Below are 14,992 nucleotides of genomic sequence, written 5' to 3' on the forward strand. Positions count from 1 at the left end.
CCGCCGCTGTACGCTTTATCCTTCACTGAAAACAAATCCGGCCGCTACTCCCACCCGGACGAGAATCCTTTTGACGGAAAATGCTCTTGTTTAACGGTAGCTCTTTGCCCCTGTCTCGTATGTTTCATTCTAATTCTAATTATAATTATAGTGTCAATAATACTTGCAATCAAATTCCACTTATTTTGCCACACTCCTATTGGATCTCACATAAAAAAATGTTAGTACTTTCAAACCCTCGGATCAAAATTATGGGTTTTTGTGTAGCTGAAGATAAAAATGTTAATAGTGAAGATAATGATAACGCCAAGGAAGTAGAAAGGGTTTGTAAAGTAGTTGAGGAGTTATTCGTGTTGGATCGAAATATGGGAGTGGTTTTAGATGAGTGTCGAGTTAGGTTGACTCATGATCTTGTTGTGGATGTGTTAGAAAGGTTTAAACACGCTAGACGACTCGCTTGAGGTTTGAAGTTAAGCTTGAGGTTTCTGATGTATTTTTGAGCTATGCTGAGACGATGAAGAAAACGGGTAAAGGTTTTAGGTTTGTTAGAAGCTGAGTTTTTTGCGTTGCAACTATTGTGCATTTTTGTTATTGTATTTGTATCTGATAGAAGTTTAACCATCAAGGATTTTGTTTAGTTGATGTGCACTTTAGTTACTTTCTATGTGACATCCCAGTCCAGTAGTGCTCTCGCTTGAGCACGCTTAACTGCAGAGTTCTCATGAGATCTGCTGCGTTTGTGGTCCCAAAACGCGTCATGCTAGGAAAGGTCTCCACACCCTTATAAGGCATGCTTCGTTTCCCTCTTCAACCGATGTGGGACGAATATTACATTCTATGTGCATTTCATATTGTTAGTATTCAATTGTCACATATAAAGTTCTTGCAGTGTGCACTTATTGAATGGTTATTGAGTAGAATGTCCTGATTTATGAAGGTTTTGGCAGAAAAAAATATGAAGGGTTTGGGAGAAAAAAATACACCGGGGGAAAAATCAAAAAAATTTTGCAATAAAAATTGCAAATCCACTGGAGGCGGGCCCCACCTTGCCCCTTCATAAGTTCGCCCCTGTCTATATATAAAACAATTGGGCCCCTGAAAACCCTGAGTCCCAAACTGTTGAGCACCTTGTTCCCTCTCTGGGCCTCCCCTGAATCAATTTGTATACGCGTCAACTCCCATACATATATTTAATTACACATTAATATACTTACATTTTCAATGTAAATCTATAATTATGCGCGGGCATACCCAAATGTCGTGGTATCCATGAGTGTGGAACATGGGCAATAGCGAAAACTAATCTGTTGATGGGTAGGCGAGCCCCGACTTAGGAAAAACTATAATGGGAGGGTTGCATATGTAAGAGGTCCGTGCCTTCCCCCTTTGAGTGTCATTTCTAAATATGATCCGTGATTAGGCCATAAAGCCCAAAAAAATGTGAACAAGACTACAAAGATAGTAATCTGGATTATGAATGTCAAATGGATGAATGTCAAATGGATGAACCTTGGCATTTTATTAACATAACACATCATTTTGAAAATAATTTTCTATAAAGCGTTTTGTCATTAACATTACATAATAATAGATGGTTGTAATTTGCCATAATCATCATACTAAAGCGACATTTTTACTTTTTTTTTTTTTTTTTTTTTTTTTTCTTTTAAACTCAACACGGTTAGTTAACACGGTATGATCACTAGTAATGGGTAAGAATACATCTAACTTGATACAAATCTGGAATCAAGCTATAATTTTGGCCTTTTTAGCTTCTCGGACTTGATTATCATAATCTCCTTCATCCCCTTCGATCCCATCTATAATTTCATCTTCTTCCACCTTCTTACGTTTTAAAAAGTTCACGAGCCCATCTAATACAACTTCCACATCATCAGACTTCATGAGTTCCTCTGCCACCTCAGCCGGCGTGACCTTCTTACATTTGATCAATTCTTCGATTTCCCTAAATCGCCAATGGTGGTCATGAATGTTTAGGTAGTTAGCCGCTAGTATATTGAATCCATCAATGGTCAAATATGACATGTGAATGTGTACGTCCATTCGTCCTGGTCGAAGCAATGCTGGATCAAGTCTTTCTTTATGGTTTGTCGTAAATATTATAATGCGTTCATCCCCACAACATGACCATAACCCGTCTATGAAGTTCAAAAGCCCCGATAAAGAGAACTACAAAGAACAATTAAGTGAATCAAATACATCATGATAATGATTATTTATGAAGTCATACGCAATTTTTTAATATTTAATACTCTATCCGTCTCATGTTAATTGTTCGATATTTTGATAAAGTGTCTTAAATTAATTGTTCAAGTCTATTAATCTATTTTGTACATTTAGTTTTTGTGTGTAAGACATAAATATAGAAAAAATAGGAGGCAAGACTATAAGGTAAATAGAAAATGCAATATAATGATAATAATTTTAAAAGTTTATTGTGCATATGTATATACAAAGGTACACATCATAACTCATAATCATAATTAATGATACGCATAATGATCCGTCTCAAAATAGGCAAGCATCTCGGCAAAAACCATACCCGGCACTATGCGTCCTGGTTTACCAATTCCTTCTCTCATCATCCGTCTGGCGTCTTCCCGGACATTCTACCATGACGGACAAATGGCAAAGCTAAGAACCTGGATGACATACACGCAACCGGTATCGCACAACCGGTCAAGATAATCATAGTCAGGCACCGCAAAACCAGTCATCATAATCATGACCGTGAAGAAACACTTGGCAAGTGTTTAGGCGAGACCCACCCGGCTAAACTGAGAGCACCGTGATGCCTTAACCGGAATTAGCTCACCGACACCACCGTTTCGGTCTTCCAAACCGACATGAAGGCACTCCCGGGACAAGCACGTTGTCCCGGAACAGAACGCATTGTCACGAAGTAGGCATCTTGTCCCGGAATGACCACTTGGTCACGGAACGAGCATGCAAGCAAGCCGCATGCCACGTCAGCCCGCAAATCTAGGGAAGTTCGTTAGGATCCGTTATTCCCCACGAAAGGGACAGGTGCCACATAACCCCTCGGGATTGACAAAGTTTGTTACAACCATGAAAGGGACATGTGCCACGTCATCATTCCCTCCATAACATCTATAAATACACAAGTGAAATCCTTCATTTGGAGAACACTGGATGCATAAACGTTACTCTGCCAAAATCAATGGCGACAACGTCACTCCAGTCGTTAATTTAATTCCGATCGGTGCTCCGATCACCATCCGAGTTAATCCACGCTAAGATATTAACTTATTCGATTCCGACCGAATAAGGTTAATTCAATTGGTTGTTTTACGCCCTTGGAATCCAGATTCCAAATCGGAGTTTGCACAATTATTGGAGTTAAAACAATCAACCTACTCTTTTTTCCAAATTAAGCACTCAAACCCGAAATCTAATTACACTTAACGATTTTGGTTTGATCAAATGGCGCCACCTAAAGGTACGAACAACACACTGAAACCAAGTAGTGAAACGGCAAGCAAGAAAGGTACGAACGACGATGTTCAGCCACCTTTGAACAAGGGAAGCACACCACTGGTGGAACCACCTCAACCTCAAAAGCAGTCAATCGCTCACATTCATTCCGACGACGCGTCGGGAGACGAGATGAATGTCTCGGATGACGATGAGGATACACACGAGGGGTCACCGTTCGGTGGAGATAGGATGAAACTCGGCACGATTGGTCTCAAAACTGGTGGATCAAGTGGCATCGGAACGTCCCAAAACGACACCGACATGATCACCAAAATGATCTCCATCGACGTTGAAAAGCAAGTAATCGAAAAGCTGAAGTCCATGCTGAACGATAACAGTCTAGCAGAGAGGCAACAATCCCAAACTTTAGACGTTCTGAAAACTGGTCCGATGTTAAGCATTGGTACGGGAAGTGGGGGTGTTAACAAGGATGCCGTAAACGCATGGTTGACCGAGCTTCTCGTGCAAGCTGCGCCGCCGGCATACAAACATTCCCTGTCACAACCCGCCGTCCAGGGAACAGCACTTGAAAATCTCTTCGCATTGATCACCGGTAACAAAGCAAAGCGACGGGTTGAGACGTCGGCTACTAGTCAGAAGTTGTGCCAACGAAATGCCAGCTGCACACTTCCCGCCAACATCGTCATACCGGTCACTTTGGGGGTGTATAACGGCACTACATACCCGGATGATTTCCTGCAAATCTTCGAGGGCGCCATGAAAACTCAGCACTGGAATGACGAGGTAGCATGCCATCTCTTTCCGACGGTGCTACAGTCGGCTACCAGGGAGTGGTTTGCAAAGTTACCACCTAATGGAATCACTTGCTTCGCGGACTTGCGAGAAAAGTTCCTCATGCAATATCAGAACCTTCGCCGACACACGTATACGCACTTGTATGTTCACGAAATCTCAATGTATCGGGGAGAGAAAATCGAAAGCTTCATCACAAGGTACATGCTGGAATGTCAGAAAATACCAGGACTCCCGGAAACATAACAGATTTCCGGATTTATCACATGCCTGGACAAAGACACACACCCGTCACTTGTCTCGGAACTCCGTTGGAACATCCCAGGTACATTTGCAGATGTTGTAACGGTAGCTAGGCAATACCAACACTCGGGAAGGGAGAGACAGGCCGGGTATCATCGAGAAGAGAGGAAAAGAGAAGAAGCGACAGCAGGCACCGCCACGACAGTAGTAGGCGCAGCGAAAGCCACAACAAATATCACAACAGTCACGACAAAAGTCATGACAGCCATCGGCATGACAAAGGCAGCTGGAAGCCGTACGATAAAGGGTCCCTAATCGACAGCCTCTCCAAAACTCCAAGGGAGATACTGTTAACAGAGCCCGTGAAGGCAAAGTTTACTCCGCTGGCACCGCTGGAAAAACGTGACGGTCAAAAGTCAGATAAGTATTGCGAGTTCAACGAAGGCAATGGCCATGACACCGATGAGTGTAAGGCGCTGATACGTGAAATCATCGCAAAGATTAAAGCAGGTGAACTCAACCACTTGCTGTCGGGAAGGAAATTTAAAAAGGCTGACCCCATCAAAACATTCAGTTGGCAGAAGGAAGACGGGAAGAAGCGAGAGAAAGTGAAAGATAAAGTTGTTATCAACATGATCAATGTTCAGAAGGACGAGTTTGCCCCACAGAATTCCTGGAAAGACGCTACAATCACTTTTCCGGGAATACCAACATGGTACTCGTGGAATGAACTGGTAGTCATTATCGGACTGATAGATGGATTCCCGGTGAACGAGATGTACACCGATACGGGAAGCGAAGTCGAAGTGTTATACGCTCATTGCCTTTCCCGGCTCCCAAAGTGTGTCGGGAGGAAGATGAGACAATCCAATGCCATCATCTCCGGATTCTCTGGTCACGCTGAAGAAACAATTTGAAGGCTCAAGGCAACGGTCACGGTGGGCACTCGACCCTACTTTCGCAGTGAAGTAATCGACTTCTATGTCGTCAAATCCGTGATCGCAACGAACGTAATACTAGGAAGGCAGTTTTTCAAAAAGTTCGGCGCCATAGCGTCTACTGCTCACGGTATACTCAAGCTTCCAACCAGGCAAGGCGTAGTAACAGTTCAATCCACCCGACACCCTTTTCCCGGTAACGAAGCCACTCAAGACAGGCAAGATGACGAGTCATGGAGGACACCCTATGTCATGGAGGAAGAGCGTGTTTCTGTTCTTAAAAGACTGACCTTTTTCTCCCCGACGGCACATCCCGGTAACAGAAGTTCAGACATGCTTCATAAGGCAGATAAGGCAATTGCCGGCCAACGTCGCCGGTCAGAGTGGGAGAAATCTTTTAGTAGCATGCGCGGAACGGCTAAACCCCATAGTCCGACACTCAAATGTTCGAGGACCGAAAGTCGTGAAAGTTCCAACCGAGATAAGATAGCGGTTGAGAAAAATGAAAGTGGCTAAATGAAGTAACTGAGGTTTCGATAGATGCTGTGATTGAATTTGATCACCTCAATTCACGGTTATCTTGATTTTTCTTTTTTCTTGTAATAAAAGAACTGATGTATGTTTTTTCCTTTTCAAGGAATTAATAAAAAGCTTTTTACCATTTGCAATAACTTTATCATTATGTTATTCACAACAATGTCTACACAACTATAAACGGCCAGCAGCGAAACGGATTCCGACATCCACGTAAGTCCCATGCACGTTTTGTACCCCCTTAAGAGGTGACTGCCTAGCCCTCGTCGGTACAAGTTTATACTAATAAATGGCTAATGAGTAGATGGCATAAACACGTGTGACTGCACGGTGTACACGCCAAAACTAACACAAATGTATTTCTAGGCATACATATGAAGACATGAACTAGTTCAACTCAAGAAAAATTTACACAAAACGCATGAAATTAACATTTCATAAACAACTGTACGTGATTCATTACAAGTTTAACCCAAAAAATGCACAACTGTGCAGTACAAATTTTCAGAAATTAAAATCTAAAAGCTGCTGAACGGTCGTATCATCACCGGCGCAAAGGTCCTCAAAGCTACCAAAACGAATCTCCCTTAAAGCCTTTGCAGTAGCCTGAACCGACTCCAGAGTAGATGGATTCACCTTCTCAGCAATTTCGGGATGAAAGGAGGTAACCCCACTAGCATGATACTTCTGTATCAACCTAACGGCATGGGTGAAGTTGGCCGACGCAACACTGTCCAAGTAGCCCTGAAAGGGCACCTTCACAGTGGGAGAGTTAATAGCTTTCTTCAAAATAGCAGGAAGATTGCCTCGCAGACGTTTACACTCCTCTCGGGCAGCAACAACCTCCCTCTCCTTTTGGCCGAGTTCCTCCTTGGCGGTCCTTAGCTGATTTTCCAAACTTGTAACAGCCTCCCGGGCAAGAGGAGCCTGAGACAACTTTAAACGGGCTGCTTTCAACTGGCACTCCAGGTCTGCCGCCTGCTTCTCCCGGTCAAACCCATCCAGGATAAGCGTATTCATCGCCATGAGCGCCCGGGCACGAATGGCCAAAGAGTCCTCTCGAGAAAGAGCGGATGCCGATTGGCGAAGGGAGGGAGAAACCCCCTTTTCCAAAAAACTTGTGCAACTGGGATAGTCAATATCCAGCTGAGAAAAAGAACGAACAAGATCGTCACCAACAGACACCCGAAAATGCATGTCATCAATGCTCTTCAGGTCAAACTGTTCAGCATCACCTATGTTTAGAGGCTCTGTCTCAGTCACGGATGGCTCGGCAACGGCTACAACACAAAAAACATCAACGATAAGCACAAGACATGTCAAAATGTTTGCAACACAAATAGAGGAGATTTTCTTTTTTACCAAAACAGGACAATCACCTTTGGCTTTCTTCCGAAGCTGAGGAAGCTCGTGAATCCTCCTCTTCACTGATGCATGCCCTTCCGGCACATCGGGACCCTGAAAAGCCAAATCGGTCCCATCGCCATCATTCTGCTCCAAGTCTTGAGGCACAACATCCGGCTGCTCCCCCGGATTGACCGGGATGCTCTCCACACGAATTTCTGAAAGATCACCAAAGCCCAGCGCGGTAGCAAACTCCATCGTTGTTGTGTAAAACACCAAACGTAAACAAGATTAGCATAAGATCAATTAACCTAACGACATAACAGTTGGCTGGGATCAGTCTTCACCTGCTCCATTAAAACGAAGAACAGGCTTGGTACTCGGGTCCGACCATTGATGGCTAACTTCCCCCAACACAAGCATAGCCTCCGGGTATGGCCGCTGTGGAAACCTAAACCCCCGAATAGCTTCTATACACGCCCTCTCAGCAGCATTTAAAATCGGGACTTTATTGGCCCTCTTCTTAAGATCGGTTGCCCATTCGCAGAGCCTAACAAATCGTGGTGGCAGTCTTCTTCTATCAACAAAAAAGAAAGACTCCCGCCACTCCTTCAACGACGTGTCCATATCTCCAATAAAATTAATTTCCGCTCTCCGTTTGATGGTAAACCATCCAACCTCGGACTTCGAGACGGAAAAACAAAATCGGAACATACGGACAGTAGGAAGAATGTGGTAGTGATTAAGGTACATCTCCCATATCACCAATTTTTGGTACGCATGGAGATGCACCTGCGCAGGCGCTATACCATAGTGCTCAAAAAACTGATACATAAATTCGGAATATGGCAGTCGAAAGTTGCCCACACTAATGGCATGGCCGTAAAAGGTAACCATGCCTGGAGGAGGCTTATGGGCTCTATGGGTGGCGTCAGGCACTCTCAACGAATAACGGGACAAAAACGGGTACCTTTGTACTATCTCGTCAAGATACTTATCGCACACTTGACTCATAATTCCATTAACATTTACAGAAGGTCTACCAGAAGTTTCAGGAACACCTACGCTAGTAGAAGTGGAAGACTGATCCGCCATATGAACGAAAACGAAAAATAATAAGTAAAGAAGAAAGAAGTAGAAAAGGTACCTTTTTTTCATAAGAAAACTGTTGGTTTTTTTTTTGAAGAAGAAGCGTTTAGGGCACAAAAGCTGTAAAGAGTAAAAATATTGGAAAATGGAAGCTATTTATAGGTTTTAAGAAAACTGATCCAACGGATCAGATCAAAAGATGGATCGACAAAAGTAATGATTAAAAGAGCAAAAGGAAATCTCTCGAACGCCGTTACAAAAATTGAAAAACGGAAAGAACACGAAAAGGGAGGTGCATGTGCAGAAACTGTCTTTTCACGCTGAAGAGCATTAAATGCACATCCAATCAGGAAGCGTGGCCTTGTCTCGGAAGTTTGACGACGGTAACCGTTCCGGTTACCCTCATTAAACTGGGGGGACTTAATGATACGCATAATGAACCGTTTCAAAATAGGCAAGCATCTCGGCAAAAACCATACTCGGCACTACACGTCCCGATTTGCTAATTCCTTCTCTCATCATCCGTCTGGCATCTTCCTGGACATTCTACCATGACGGACAAATGGCAAAGCTAAGAACCTGGATGACATACACGCAACCGGTATCACACAACCGGTCGAGATAATCATAGCCAGGTACCGCAAAACCAGTCATCATAATCATGACTGTGAAGAAACACTTAGCAAGTGTTTAGGCGAGACCCACCCGGCTAGACTGAGAGCACCGTGATGCCTTAACCGGAATTAACTCACCGACACCACCGTCTCGGTCTTCCAAACCGACATGAAGGCACTCCCGGGACAAGCACGTTGTCCCGGAACAGAACGCATCGTCACGAAGTAGGCATCTTGTCCCGGAATGACCACTTGGTCACGGAACGAGCATGCAAGCAAGCCGCATGCCACGTCAGCCCGCAAATCTAGGGAAGTTCGTTAGGATCTGTTATTCCCCACGAAAGGGACAGGTGCCACATCACTCCTCAGGATTGACAAAGTTTGTTACAACCATGAAAGGGACATGTGCCACGTCATCATTCCCTCCATAACATCTATAAATACACAAGTGAAATCCTTCATTTGGAGAACACTGGATGCATAAACGTTACTTTGCCAAAATCAATGGCGACAACGTCACTCCAGTCGTTAATTTAATTCCGATCGGTGCTCCGATCACCATCCGAGTTAATCCACGCTAAGATATTAACTTATTCGATTCCGACCGAATAAGGTTAATTCAATTGGTTGTTTTACGCCCTTGGAAACCAGATTTCAAATCGGGGTTTGCACAATTATTGGAGTTAAAACAATCAACCTACTCTTTTTTTCCAAATTAAGCACTCAAACCCGAAATGTAATTACACTTAACGATTTTGGTTTGATCAATAATCATTATAGCAATAAAATGATACTCATAACTCATCAACCCAATATTCGTTTTGTTATGAATACCCCTCTTGTTGGCATGTTTACTTTTTTGGGGGATTATTCATCTCTGAACGCCAGCCAAGTTTATCTATACGCCAGCAAGTTTTATCTATTTTGGTAAACCATCGTTATAAATGATTTTGTAGGTGTATCATGTTACCATCAATACTTATCAGAAAGTTTATCTATTTTTGTAAACCACCTTAAAAATGATTTTGCAGGTGTTTCAATACTTATCAGAAAGTTTATCTAATTTTGTAAACCACCCTTAAAAATGATTTTGTAGATGTTTCATTTTACCATGAAAACTAATCAGATAAATATAAAACACAAATAACATGATTGTTAACTAACATATGAATTAAATTTAAGCCAGGATAATAGATTTTTACCATGTGTTCTGGTTTGTAAATATACAAAAGGGAAATTGTCAAAAATACACTTTTTTTTTTAACTTTTAAATAAAAATACACTTTTTGCAAAAAAATTGTCAAAATATTACATTAGGTCGATCCAAGTTTTAGTCTACTACCTCATAACATGGGTCGGCCACTTCATTTTCAAGGTGGTCACCATTTATTATCAAAGCCTTGGTCGACCATAATATAATCTTAGTCTACTACATAGTCGACCATCCTTACATTGTCGTCGACCAAGGTTTTGTTCGACCACCAAAAATTTGTGTACACTACCTTTTCGTCACGCATGAGGTGGTCGAACAAAATGTAAGGATGGTCGACCACCTTGAAAATGAGGTGGTCGACCCATGTTATTAGGTTGTCAACCATGGTCGACCTAATGTGTTATTTTGATATTTTTTTACATAAAATATATTTTTGTTAAAAAGTTGAAAAAATGTATTTTTGTCAATTTCCCTATACAAAATGACGAGACACACACCAAAGATAATTTACTGATTGAAGGTCCTACAATACAAACAATTTTACAATAAGATTGATTCTACGGTGCTTAGACGATTGGCGGAAATGAAGTGGGATGCACTTGGTCTTTTCCAAATCAATTTTCGATCATTATTTTATGAAATTTCTAGGAAGGTTCGTAGTAGGGAAAAAAATATTATATTTGACCTTCCAAATGAATTGTTGTCCTTGCAAAATTGACTATCAGACGACCAAAAAAAAAAAGAAAAAGATAATCAAGCAAAACAAAAAACATTATTATCAATCAAAACAAACCTGGGGATCACGAACAGGTCTAACATCCGGAAATCTAGACGGAACAATTCCTTTCCGATCAGGCAACTGAATGCTACAATCAATATCTTCAATCACAAGTATCGACCGATTCGATGTTTTCAACATCAATTTCTTTAAACTCGAATCACCTCCAACGTTCGTCAACTGTAAATCATAAATATCAAACTTCAAGTAATTCGCTATTGCAGCTATCAAGCTGGATTTTCCTGTCCCAGGTGGACCGTACAACAAATACCCTCTCTTCCACGCCTTCCCAACTTTTTTATAAAAATCTCGTCTCTTCAAAAACAATTCCAAGTCATCAATAATCGCCTTTTTCATCTTCGGATCCATCGCTAGTGTCTCAAACGTCGACGGATGATCCAAATTCACCGATTCCTTAAACCCGCCTGGCCCTCCTGTATAGGATTGTAAGTTATATAGCTTTACTACCTTCTTTTCGTTCTCGAGGTCTTGTGATTTTTTAATTATCAATGGCAAGTAAGAACTTATAATAATGTCTTTGTACTTTTTATCGAATTTCAGCTCAATGTACTTTTTCTCTGGCGAATAGCCGCCACTCGAAACGCTCTTGTGACCATAATTACCGTATTCATCGCCACTGTTTCCTCCCTGCTTTTGTTGCGACTGTTGACGGACGTACCTCCATGTAACTGAAAATCCTTCAAATGAATCTAGTATCTCCTCTGATTCTGCAAACTTGATGTTTATGTGTTTTTCTTTAACCGATTTCGTGATCCTATGATCATTGACCCACATATTAAAACTTTATATAGATTCCAAATGGGATATTGTAAAATTTTTAGGCCTCGTTTTCCGATCCGGTGGTAAATATTGTTGTGTTATTAAATAATGTTTACTACTTCAGTCTCAAAAATCAAACTTACCATGAGTAGCAGGGTGCTGATATTTATATTACATTCAAAAAAAAAAACATTATTAAGGAAAAAAAGTTTTATTTTTTTTAATTTTATTTTTAAGAAGGAGAAGCTTAATGAAAGCGAGTTCAAATAGTTCCCATTTTATAACTTTTTTTTTTTTTTTTTTTACGAGGAACCCCTACTACGAACGGGCACATTGGCCCCCCGCAGCGGTTAAACCCCGGGTAAACGGCAAGCCAACCCTCCACCGCTACCAGGTAAAGCATCCTCAGGCTATTGGTCTCTTAAGTTCGCCCCAAGCGTTTGAAGTGCCTTGAAGGGAATCGAACCCGTGACCTCACCTTCATTGAAAGTGTTGGTGGCCATCCAAGCTATGCCCGGATGGTTTCCTATTTTATAACTTGTGGTTAGTGGTCTATAAAGATATACTTTAATTTTTTCACTTTTAATTTGTAAACGTGTAACCTAGATCAGTTATTGTGTAAAATCACAATACATACACTTTTTATGTTTATATAAAAAGTGAATATAGCGCGAGTTACCTAAGACGATCGGAATCAGGGTTGATTCTGCTACAAAGAAATGACTCAGCAGCATCAAACATGTGGTTAGTTGTCATGCCATCTTTTTCTTCAAACACAAGTGTTAGTTTTGATGATTTAGGTTTCCAATAGACTCGAACAGCGTCAATAACATAACGTTGGAGTTCTATTGGGAAGAGCTGGTTAAACATTGTACGGAAGAGCATGATTGATGTTGACATCGATGCGTATGCCGATAGTAACGATGACGGAGTTGGCATCTGGGGTAGACTTCGAGACGACATATTTGTGTATCTGTTTCCGCATAAACAGAGGAATAACAAGTGTATATATGTTTTCAAAAGGGTAGTTATAATGATCTTACACACTATTATAAATATAACATCAACATCTCATTGGTTAGTCCATAGGGTGATATTAATGAATATTTAAACAATATGCTGAAGGATTTCCTTTGTGAGCAAGTAAAGCTTGTTGGCTAGTGATACGGGTTACTATCAGCTAGTTTTATTATAAGTTATACGAAACTTAGAATAAGAAAAGATGAACAAAGACAAAAATTGAGTGCAAAGTACAAAATACGCAAAAAGACAACAAGAGTAGTAAAGTTTTTTATACATTAAAATTTTATTAAGTTTAAAATTCAAACATTCCTTTGATGCTTCCACATGGCAAGCGATAGTTTGAGTTTCGGGTTATTTCTTATGGAAAAATCGCAATGACCACGCTTTCGGTAATGATCCTATTAGTCCATCAAAAATCCTTTCTGATATTCAATCAAAAATCTTTGAATGAATCAATTGTCGCGGAAAGTAAGTAAGTTTCGGGTGGTTATCTTGATTAACCGATCCATTAGCTTCCATCCTTAATGCAAAAGCCAAAGAAGAAATTGGTTAACTCGTAGGTTTTTTGCTCATATCCTCATTGATCCTATGACCAAGAAACTAAGTGGGTAGGATCGACCTACTTTGTTGTCGAAGCATCGACACTGTAGTTCGTCTCTCCACCCAGCTTGTACCCTCAACTCCTCAAGTTGTTTTCTAATTGTGGGATCCTTGTGTGTATGAGTATTTTCCTACAAAGATTCATTACTCTCGAGAATGTTAGTGTTAGTATAGTATAGCATAGTCTATAGTTTCGAGTTGTAATTGTTTAGATAGTTTCTGTTTGTGAGCCTTTAAAGCTATCCGTATGTATTAATTTTCTTTATTCTATTAAAAGTTTGGCTTTCAAAATATTATAATAATAATAATAATAATAATAATAATAATAATAATAATAATAATAATAATAATAATAATAATAATAAGTTTATTGTATAAAAGGCTCTATGTATTAATTTCCTTTATTCTAATAAAAGTTTGGCTTTCAAAATAATAATAATAATAATAATAATAATAATAATAATAATAATAATAATAATAATAATAATAATAATAATAATAATAATAATAATAATAATAATAATAATAATAATAATAATTGTTATAATTTAGTAGTAAGAAAGAAGAGATTAAATTCTTATTCAAGAATGGTATACATATCCTTACAATTGAGTGAGTATTTATAATACTAAAACTTAACTGTACATTACTCGTTTTCATCTTCAATTATAGAGTAGGTGAAATAGTAATCAATAATTCATAATTTTACTATGCAAATAACTATTCCTCTGCATGCGTATGTAAACAGAATTATCATCCATATTTGACTTTTACTCCATATATCATAACACTCCCCCTTGGATGATAATTTTGTTTCGTTACAGATCAACTAGTACTGCCTCGTTAAAAACCTTGCTAAAGAAAAACCCAGTGGGATAAAAACTTTAGCCAAGGGAAAAAGAGTACAGCATAGAGTTGACTCCCCCTCAAGTGGACATCGCTGAGTCGTCACATCTTTTGAACTTGCCTCATGCCAATATTGTGAACGTGTGTTCTAAAAACAGCGGTTGACAGTGCTTTGGTATAAAGATCAGCAGAGTTGTTGATTGAACGTATCTCATTTTAATCTGGTTATGTTTTACGAGATCTTGTTCATCTGAAACTGTATCATCTAAATCTTTTATGTACAAGTTTAGCCCCTGTGATTTGTCTACAGTCTCCTTCATGGTTTGCTAAAACCCTTGTTTCAATTCTTATTCCCTTTCAGTCTTTTCTGAGCCTTACCAACATATCATTCTTTTCTATCAAACTTAAAACTTGTTTTTAAAACACGCGAGCAGAACCTCATCTTAGTAGGCTTTGGCGCCTCGTCAGCATTTATATTTTGTTCTGTCACTTTTGATACTCTTCTTTCATTTGTATTATGCAAGCTGCATTATCTTCATATATAGTTGTTGGTGAAGATAGTTGTTGGTCTTTTATAGCATTCTAGTCCACAAGAATCAATAATGATTTGTGTCATTGATCTCAACCAAACACATTTTCGAGTAGTTTCATAGAATGCAATCACTTCGTCATGATTTGATGATGTTCCAACAAGTGTTTGTTTTAAGAACGACATGAT

The 14,992-nt window shown here is 40.0% G+C and overlaps 1 protein-coding gene across 1 annotated transcript; it reads right to left on the bottom strand.

The window, feature by feature from the left end:
* Positions 1 to 1,695: 1,695 nt before the first annotated feature.
* On the bottom strand, positions 1,696 to 12,864 carry LOC139846883 (AAA-ATPase At3g50940-like). Its single transcript, XM_071836429.1, has 3 exons — positions 12,485 to 12,864; positions 11,041 to 11,800; positions 1,696 to 2,190 (listed from the first exon to the last, which is right to left on the bottom strand). The coding sequence occupies exons 1-3, from the start codon at positions 12,766 to 12,768 to the stop codon at positions 1,747 to 1,749; spliced, it is 1,488 nt and encodes a 495-aa protein (XP_071692530.1). The 5' UTR covers positions 12,769 to 12,864; the 3' UTR covers positions 1,696 to 1,746.
* Positions 12,865 to 14,992: the final 2,128 nt, after the last annotated feature.

This window comes from Rutidosis leptorrhynchoides, chromosome 5 (assembly GCF_046630445.1).
Source record: "Rutidosis leptorrhynchoides isolate AG116_Rl617_1_P2 chromosome 5, CSIRO_AGI_Rlap_v1, whole genome shotgun sequence".
Lineage (NCBI taxonomy): Eukaryota > Viridiplantae > Streptophyta > Magnoliopsida > Asterales > Asteraceae > Rutidosis > Rutidosis leptorrhynchoides.